Source organism: Homalodisca vitripennis, chromosome 6, assembly GCF_021130785.1.
Source record: "Homalodisca vitripennis isolate AUS2020 chromosome 6, UT_GWSS_2.1, whole genome shotgun sequence".
In the NCBI taxonomy this organism is placed as follows: Eukaryota; Metazoa; Arthropoda; class Insecta; order Hemiptera; family Cicadellidae; genus Homalodisca; species Homalodisca vitripennis.
The window spans coordinates 157,706,293-157,716,709 of NC_060212.1; the positions used below are offsets into that span (position 1 = coordinate 157,706,293).

General features: G+C 33.9%; 1 protein-coding gene across 3 annotated transcripts in view; it reads right to left on the bottom strand.

Annotated features, from left to right (window-relative positions):
• The window catches only part of LOC124365062 (intraflagellar transport protein 46 homolog), a 30,194-nt gene extending 22,863 nt beyond the window's left edge, over positions 1–7,331 (bottom strand). For 2 of the 3 annotated variants that reach the window (XR_006922693.1, XM_046820981.1), the window contains exons 1-2: positions 7,236–7,331; positions 1,588–1,746 (exon numbers count right to left, since the gene is read on the bottom strand). Coding sequence is in view for 2 of the 3 variants with exons in the window: in XM_046820981.1 (XP_046676937.1) it covers positions 1,588–1,728 (141 nt within the window). In the remaining variant the exon portion in view is untranslated. Of the gene's footprint in view, positions 1–1,587; positions 1,747–7,229 lie in introns of all 3 variants that reach the window. The other variant, XM_046820982.1, reaches the window with a different exon arrangement.
• Between the last annotated feature and the right edge of the window lie 3,086 nt (positions 7,332–10,417).

The following is a 10,417-nucleotide window of genomic DNA, read 5'->3' on the forward strand; positions in this document are numbered from 1 at the left end:
TAATTTATGGTATTTTCAACTAAACCTTGCTGTAATGTCTACAGGGGTGCTGAAAAGTCCCGGGACGGTCTAATAACTTTTGAACTAATTACAATATAAGAACCAAAATTTACATCAAGCTTTTGCTCATATAAAACTATTATTTTATGTATTTCACCATGATATCCTGCTTATGGGGGACGTCCCGCTAGGGGTTGGTGAAAATTCTTAAATAGAAGTATGGGTCGAGTCGTACATCAAATTAAAGCTCTTTTAATTAGAAACATTTTGGCGAAAATCTGACGTAAAACAGTTGACGCATTACAAAATGGCGGCCACTCAAAGATTATAAAATACAGAATTTTTCAAATGCAAACATTCTGGTTGTTAGAGAAAACTGAGACACTTAATCTTTTATTTTACTTCTTTTACTTCAAATCACTTATCAAAACAGTTATAACAAATGTTCAAAGTGTTTGCCTTCAGTTTGCTGACAATATCCCAATCGATTGTAGAACGCTGATATCGCATTGTTTATCTGGAAATTCCTTATCAGCAGGTAAGGTTATTACCTTCCTTATCTGGAAGGTAATCAGCTGGAGCAAACAAGACCAAAAAGACAACAATGAAATTGCCAGCTGACAGATACAGTTGTTTTATCAACTCAGTCACCTAGAAGTCTTCAAGCGCTAATTTTGCAAGTAGTTTCAGTAATGCTAGTTTATTTTGCTATGGCGCTTTCCGAGAGAGAAAGAATAACTTTATTAATGATGCGCGGGTTTGGTGACCGTATTAGATCATGTGATGAGGTAAGGCATCTGTTTAATGAAAATATCTGGTTTCAGCAAGATGGAGCCCCTCCACATTATGGCGTACATGTAAGACATTTTTTAGACAATGTCTTTCCACATAAGTGGATTGGTAGAAGGGGAACAATAGAATGGCCTGCTCGTTCTCCAGATTTATCCCCTTTAGACTACTTCTTTTGGGGCTACCTCAAAGAAAAAGTGTTTAAAACAAAACCTCAAAATTTGGATTAGTTGAGAAACCGTATTGTAATAGAAGCTCAGGGTGTTCCTGTCCAAGCTTTAAACAATGCGATATCAGCGTTCTACAATCGATTGGGATATTGTCAGCAAACTCAAGGCAAACACTTTGAACATTTGTTATAACTGTTTTGGTAAGTGATTTGAAGTAAAAGAAGTAAAATAAAAGATTAAGTGTCTCAGTTTTCTCTAACAACCAGAATGTTTGCATTTGAAAAATTCTGTATTTTATAATCTTTGAGTGTCCGCCATTTTGTAATGCGTCAACTGTTTTACGTCAGATTTTCGCCAAAATGTTTCTAATTAAAAGAGCTTTAATTTGATGTACGACTCGACCTATGCTTCTATTTAAGAATTTTCACCAACCCCTAGCGGGACGTCCCCCATAAGCAGGATATCATGGTGAAATACATAAAATAATAGTTTTATATGAGCAAAAGCTTGATGTAAATTTTGGTTCTTATATTGTAATTAGTTCAAAAGTTATTCGACCGTCCCGGGACTTTTCAGCACCCCTGTATATCAAAACACTTTGGTGTTCTGAAACTAGCAGTATACCTACTCGTGAAGGAGTTTGCCTCGAAGTTAGAGGTGGGTCTTTACTCTTGGAATCATCATTTCTGCTCAAGTTGCTGGCCAAGCTCTCAGGTGTAGGGCTCCTCACTTCCTCAGCATTGGTCACATCAATGCTTTCATCATACATGTTTTATTCAACCTGGAACTATAATTACGGTAATATGTATAACAAATAATATATACAAATCACCTTATTGTTCATTCTAAACTGTATATACAAATAGAATAAATTTCTCAAAGACATACAACTGTATGCATAAATAGATTTAATCATACAACTTCCAGATTTCTTAAATGAATCACAATTGGAAATGGTTTGAGCTTAATGGCTCTAATGACAATATAAAACAGGAATTACAGTATTGTAAACAATGTATAGAAATAACAATAACATAAACAAGTTTCCAGAAATTGCTCATGTTACTCCCATAACTAATTTTAAAAGAAAATTTTATTTGTGGTTTTTATATAATCCATTTTATTCAATTGACAGGTTTTTAAATATGGATGTCAATATTCAGTTTTAACTTGGGGTTTCCAGTTGAATAGAATAGAATAGAATATTCTTTATTGCACATATTCTTGGAGAACAGGGCAAAAGTCATGTTTATGTTACAGTTGGTGTATGAGTTAGTGTTTGTCAAAAATTGTGTGTTCTACATTGAACAAATTCTTGGATGGTGTAAATTGGTTGCTCCAGTAGCCAGTTTCTCAAGGAGGCTTTGAAGTTCTTTTCTGGCAGTCTTCTTAGGGATTCAGGTAGAATGTTGAAGAACATTGCTCCTCGATAAGAAGGTTAAGGTATATGGTCATTCCAAGGTAACTGACCTCCTGAAATGCTGAGATATTGGGTAGTGCAGGGGCATTCCTTCTTTGTGGACTAAAAAATAGCTGTTGTGTCTTGTCTTCATTCAATACCAGGCCAGTCTCCTGGTTATAGTGTTTAGCTATGCTAGTAGCAATATAGGCATTTATCTCTAATTCTTCATCATTCCTGTGGGAAACAACAAGGGCAGTATCATGGCTAGAGGGATGCCTCACAATTTTCATGTAAGACATAGACAATTTCATTTGTAAACAGAATAATCAAAACAGGGCTCAGAATAGATTCCTGAGGGACACTTCTTGTTGTCTGTACTTGTGTGGATCTGGTTTGTTTGAGATGTCTTGTTTATTAAATGAGGTAATAAATCTCAGTCATCTGTATCTTTCCACTGAGGTAGCTCTGAAACACTGATGTACTGTTCCTTGAATGCCTAGAGTTCGTAGTTTGAGACTTTGAGCCTATCAAAATCTTTACTCAAGTCCTGGAGGATGCATGTTGTTGTGGCCTCTCCTTCAGTTGTATAAATGTTGGATCATATATTTCCACTAAGTCGATTATGGCTCTGATGGACTTGCCTTTTCTAAAGCCATGGTGACGGCTGATTAGAATACTATTGTTTTCTAGACGTTTAAGCAACCTTGTAAGTACTACTTTTTCTAAAAGCCTTTGTTATGGTGCATATGAGTGATATTGGTCTATAGTTGCTGACTAGGAAGATGGGTAGATCAATGACTTTCCTTGTTTTTCAGCTAGATCAATGATTGTTTAAGTAGGGAGGGGAAAATGCCGTGCAATTTAGGAACTGAAATTGGAATTTAAATGTTAGCGACAGAAATCCCACAAACGTAAAATGGGTTTTGTAAAAGAAGAATCTTGAGGCAAGAACTGAATACTATAATAAGAGCAGGATCAACAATAGAGCAAAATAGGATTTATCTGTTGATGACTAATATCTGTAATTATGAAATCTTTGAGACAAGATATTCTGTTGTCAACTGGAAAAGATCCAAGGTATCCTGAGGAACTCTGAACCTGTCTCATTGAGGAGGATAGTTAGAGTTCTGGTTAGGAATACTAAGACTTGGGGTACATGGGCAGACTTTCATAGGTGCTATTATACAACTGGAAGGTTCATATGACCAAGAGACTAGATTGAAAGAAATTCTGCACTGATGAAATTAAATTCTATAGAATACAGGATAAGTTAATAAATTTTTATTTGTCAAACCTTTATACATGGACTGACGCTTTCATATGTCAGCTGGCCTTATTACTCATCTAAATTGCATAAATATAAAAACATATTCAAAGCTTCCAAAAAAAATTGGTAAAAGGACCCTGGCTCACTACTGGTAGTCTGAGAGATAGTCAAGGGTTATTAATATTAATGATCCTAAGTAAGTACTTTATGGAATTTACTCACTTTTCAAATTATAATATGTATTTCGTAACAATGATAAATCTCTCAGTCAACACAGGAAGGGGTTTCTGAGTAGCATGTCAACCACTCTCAAAGGAGTATAGCATACTTGATGGTGATCTTCAGTGGGATTATGTGGGTGACTGGTTCATTTATTCCTTACAAATCACTTGGGGAAGATAGATTCGGACTGGTCTGTTTCAAATGGGGGTGATCAGTGTGAAGACCAGGTGCTGTGTACAAGGTGGTGGTCTTTTTCTTCTCATTTGGAACCTGTTCAAGGATGATCTGTTAAGTTTACTTATTGGTGCATTTTCACAATGATGTTATGGTATTGTGATAGTTTACATCACAGTGTCTAAACTAATTAGTGGACACTGAACCTAGTGGGAAACTCGTGTGATAAGGTTGGTCTTATCATAAATCTTCTCAGACTGCTGCTACTGTTACCTTTATTATATTTATTGGCATTTGGGGAAATGCCAAGGATTTTGTTTTGGCTTTATGTGTCTGTGATTAGACCTTGTCAACATTCATAGTTACAGTTTCAAAAGTAGAAAATAGAGTTTAACGTGGAAGTGGCCATGCTGTTCCATATTTCGAGGATGGCCTGTTTGGCCACCAGTGGAGCTTTCCAATTGCTCCAGGTGCCATTTCAGAATGCTGTCTTTAACTGGCTGAACTATTGCATATTCTTCAGCTTCTAGCTTCTAATTTATAATGCTCCAGAATGTTGGTTCTTGTAGGTTTTCTGCTGGAAACTTCAGTGAATAATTGGTTATTCTTTGGTCTGGATAGATGAAATCACATATGCTATGCTATGCTGAGCAGAGCGGTCTGATATTCTAGAAATGATTACTTTTATAGTTATTTCTTTGCGGATGTTGTGCATTGAAGTCTATGGAGGTATGAGCTGGTAGGTTGACTCTTGTATGTTGAGGGCAGGATTTCATTTAAAGGACCAATGCCTCTAGGTGTCAAGCGAGGCAATTCAAACAAGGATTCCCTCCCATTAGGGGTCCATTTAATATCTATGGTTCAAGTAATCTGTTGATAATTAACTGATAAATATTGAAATTGATTTTTTAATCTTACGGTTTTTCGGTCTGGTCTGAGGATGTTCACATTAATATCTCCTATATTTTCTGGAAGCCACTATTTTTGGATATTTTTCCTTACCGGAGACCTGGAAAACTACATTATTACAAAGAGCAGACTTTGTTTGACTTACTTTGAAAATTACATGTCATGACAATCAGTTCTTGTTTTCTACCTCCCAAAAGGAATCAATGTCGGCGAGAAAGAAGCCACTCTGTCTTTATATACTACTTGCTATTGGATTATATAAGTAGGTCAATTAAATACATACGTACATATTATAAGTATAAAAAGTTAAAATTAACAAGAAGTGTGGGCACTGAATTTGATACTGATGGCCCAGGGCATTTCCAATTGGTACTTTCCTGACCTCAGATCAAGGGTCAGATCTTCCAACGTGATCTTATATCGGCCATCTGAAATACCTTCGACACCAATCCACAATTCTGATGGAAAAAGGAAAACATCTCTTGACATAATACCCAAATTCAAGCTTCAAGTGACGTTATCTTTAACTTTGCTACTACTAGTAACATATTTATGGTAATCTAACCTAAACCTACTTATATCCTATAATCACAGGTAGTAGACAAGTACAGAGTGGCTTCTTTCTCGTCAACATCACTTCCTTTTGAGAGGTAGAAAAAAAGAACCAATCAACATCATGACAAGTAATTTTCACAATAAGTAAAATAAAATCTGTTCTTTCTGATAATATAGTTTTTGCAATGGTCACAAACAGGATTTGAACATGCGCTCTATCTGTAACTCAGATCCAAAGTCACGAGTCTTAGACCACTATGCCATCAACACTCCATTTTGTACTTTATAAAAATATATAAATATACCTTTGTAAAAATTCATAAGTACAAAGTCAAAAAGTCTGAAAAATATTTTTCATGAAAGTTATTTTTGGTGTAATATATTACAAGAAACACATTTTCTATAATTATCATTGTATAATTTAGTAGTATATTTCAAGATGAATAAAAAGGAAATTTTAATTTCTGAAATTGCTTGAAAAAACGGACTAATAATGCTGGTACTTTTAGCAGATGATACATTGCTATTAATCACTGGAATTTTTAGGAGATATTATACGACAAATACCTAGGATCAAGAGGGTTAAATAGCAAACAATCATGTAAATAGTATATACGCTTTAGATATAAGTGAGCAAATAAACATAATTTAAATATTTAAAGTGTTTAATATTAAGGACAACAAACATATAGATCATGTATATTGGATAATGCTTTGAGATCCTGAGTTGCAGTGAATAAGTCCATTTACTTGAGTAAATATAAACATTTTCATAACTCATTTCAATGTAAAGCAATTTATTTGAAATTTCCAGGTTTGTTAAAAAAAACTTACTTTTCACAAGTTACCCTGGCTGCAGTATAGTAAGCAGCCTCCACCACAATCGAATCGGAGTACCAAATTATTGATTAGAAATACCTAAACTATTAAATACAAAAACAATCTAATTGTAGTTGTTTATAATTAATTATTTCCAGCTCTTTTTAATGTATTAGATAACAATATTGTTCCACATTAATTCGAACAAAGTAAAATCATTTGTATGGTATTTGAATAATGGCCGCAAGTCAATGCTGATGTACATGTGTTATTTGTGTCACAAGCTGCCAGACACGTTTATTTTTCTAATTAGTAAAAATAAACTAAATGTAACACTGCTTTGTTTGTTTTAGGTCTGTTTGTGTATCTGAAAGTAAAAAAAATATCAAACAAAACCACAGGTTTACTACATTAACAAATATTTTAGTGCCATATTGTTTTGATGTAAAGCAATATTATATCCAGCAAAAAAAACAACATTCAGAACTAAATATTGACATTTTAAATTATTATGATTTTTGTGTATAATTTTACAAAATCGCATATATATATATTTTTCAATGACAAAAAATCTGTATTAACTTAAAATGTCACTTCTCAACTAAAATGTCAACAACTGAAAGACAATCCAATAAAATCATAATGTAAACAAAGATTAGAAAAATATCAAACAGTAACCTTCACAAACCAGCCCTAGAGTAATCTACCCCAAATCAAGGCCTTATAATTGTTTCATCACACAAATTCTGTCTACTAATTCAAAGGGTTCTGTGTGTTGTTTGACATTGATGTTGTTTACACCAAAATCATACAGAAATCATACAGTAGTCCCTGAAAATAAAAATAGTTATAACTGCTTACATATAAGATTATTTACAATTAAACAATTAAAACTATGTTATATTGAAGCCAAACCACCAACACGCACTCTTAAAATTATTCACTCTTATTATCTAGTAACAATTTAGGTAAAAATAAATTCAATTCCCGTAATGGTACCATAAACAACAAAACAAAACTTACACCGTTTGATGGATAATTTGTGTTTTTGTTTATTTGTAGTGTCAAGCTCGTTGTCATGGTTACGGCTTAGGCTTAACTCATGACGAAATAAAACAGCTGTACTGACTCATTATAGGTTATACTTAAGTATATATTATATTATATTCAGTTACCATGCATGTTGCATTTGAAATCATTTACGTGTTTTTCTTAACAACATCTAACTAACTCAACAAAATGATGTCAAACATTTAGGAATCCCCCTCGATAAGCGAATAACATGGCTGCTGAATATAAAGGATTTTGCTCCCTCTATGATACCTAACTAGTCCACTGCATGTTTTAATTTTCAGTAATGTTTTTATTTTCGTTGCTCTTCGACCCCTTTACTTCCCTCAGATAAATAAATAAATTAATTAATACGGCCTTTGATTATGAGGTGATTTAGTCATACAATATAATGCTGGTTTACAAATCGACAAATATTGCAACAATGGTTCATTAAATTATTTATTAATTAAAACATTAAATAAAAAAAATACGAATGCAATACGATAAGGAATTGTTACTACAACCATTTTCTCACTTTTAAATAATTACACTATCAATGTACAAAGTTTTAAGTTTATTTTTAAAGATCTTATAGTTAAACACTTAATGGGAGGCGGCAAGACATTTTACACCTAGAGTCCAAAGTTCGATAGGGCTCTCTTTGTTGCCTCTAGTCTTACAGTGATCCAGTCCGATCGCCAGGAGAAAGAAGGTGGCAGGAATCGTGGCCAGCGTAAACTCCGAGCCGGACGGCAGGCTCTGTTGTGACGTCACGAACGGTGGCTGAGAAACTGAACTGTGCCCGCCTATAAAGCATTGCGAAGTACTCACCTCGCGCACTCTTACTGGCCTAGTTCGATACCTATTGCTCAAAAATATATAAACCATATTATATAATTTTCATCTGCATTAATGAGAAAACAAAATTATATTAATTATGTACAATTACGATTAAGGAACTATTTAATAAGAAAAAATCAGTGTCACAACAAAGTTTGTTTATTAAATTCCTTTTCATATATTATTTGGCCGAAATTTATAGCTCATTTATTTTCTTCTAATTATGTAATAAGTAATCTTCTTTGAAGAATTGTTTAGCAGTATGTTGAAAAGTATTGATATACGCCCTTTTACTAAAATTGAAATGAGATAGTTTACACTGAACGCGGGTACCGTAGTTAAATATAAATTGTAGCATTGTTAAGCACGTCTAATTATTCTATATACTATAGTTTTCTTTAGGATTGCTTTTTGAGGAAACCTTATATCCTTCTATTATACAATTAAATAATTTTTAAAATTGCTATGAAAATAAACACCATTTCAGGTTTATGTTTCTTCTGTCTACCATGCCTTATTGTAGATAAAATATTGGCCTGCATAGTTAATTTACATTTCTTCAACAGTTGATTCTTGATCATAATAATAATGTCTCTACAAGCTAAACACTTATGTGATTTTTACTATATTTTTATGCATATATATGCATAAAAGCTCATTTCCTCGTTTTCAGACGTGTTAATTCTTTACTTCATCTAGTACAATATGTATGTTACCGTACATCACTGTAAAATGATTAATTGCTTCCATGTTAGACAAATAACAACCTTTACTTTACTCATTCAGTCACTAATGAAACAACATACTACCAAAGCCAGTGCACTGTTGTGTTGTGATTTGTCAATAAACATGCAAGCGTAGTGTATATGGTAGTCGCGACAAGTTAGCCACCGTTCGTGACGTAATTGTAGTGGTAGTGAGGGAACAGCCTGCCGGCCTAGAGTTTACGTTGGCCCCGCAAGAATGTAGTGGAGGGTCTGCGGGGGTAGGTTCATATGACACGTTGGATCGTCGGTGGAGATTAACCTATTTGGCTTGTGTTGTTCTACTACTCTCTGCTGAACGTGAAAACACCATCTAGTGCCGTCCATAAAAAATAACTGCAGGGAAAAGCATTAAAAATTCAACCATTAAAACCCCGCTCAACCTGTTGATATGCATGCCTGAAATAAAAGTTCTCCTCTGTCCAGAAAACTATTACTAGAGCCAACGTGTGCGATGATAAGTCTGTTATCTCCTTTATTGATAATCAAGACACCAGTTATAATACTTTAGTCAGATTATAACTCTCCAATTAATGATTTCTAGACGTATGATTAGTATTTTGTGTCTATTAGCACATTTCATCCCTTAAATCAATTTCATGTAAAATTTTAGGCGAAGTCTCTTTTTCTCAAGGAAAATCGATTTTGTCCTTCACAATTGGGAGTAGAACTTTTAAAGGATAGGCTTTTTAGTTATGAATATAGTAATCATTTACGATATTTCAAATTAAGCATTTGTCAAAACTGTCGATATTTACGGCCGCACGTTTCCTTTACGTTCCTGGTGTTCACAGGGACAAACTATCGGACGTTTTACAATCACCTCTAATTTTATGAATACTGCTTAGGGATGGATATACAAATGTAAAAAAAAAAACAGCACTTTCAGTAACTTTCTTTAAAGGAAACACTATATGATTGTATTTGATTCCTCACCATATTTAGCTGTAACACTAGCATTAACATTACGTGATTCACTTTATTATTTCCCCCTCTTGCAGTTACTCGTAGTATCCATCGTTTATAAACTCAAATAGACAATAAAATGACGTAAGCGCAATTATTTCAACAAACCTCTACGAATTGAACACTTTAATTAAAAAAAAACTCACGACAAATGTTTTTAGCATGGTTACTAGTGGAAGTGTGAGAAGGAGAAGGGGTAGAAAGACGGATGGACCCGATTCTTTGAAGTACCTTCCTGCACCCATCATACGTTGCTATCTTTCTCCTGGCGGTAGGACTGTACAGAATCAGAATCAGTCTTTATTACCCATAAGGCACAGATTTACATGCATGAGGTATAGTCAAAAAACAGGAAGCATGTTGTTCACAATTGTCAAAGGAACTATAAAATTGAGATTGAAAGTACACAAATATGAAAGTTTTGTGGTTGAAATTTAAGAAGACAACCTTAATTATTTGGTAAATTAGAACTAGATAACAATGTACA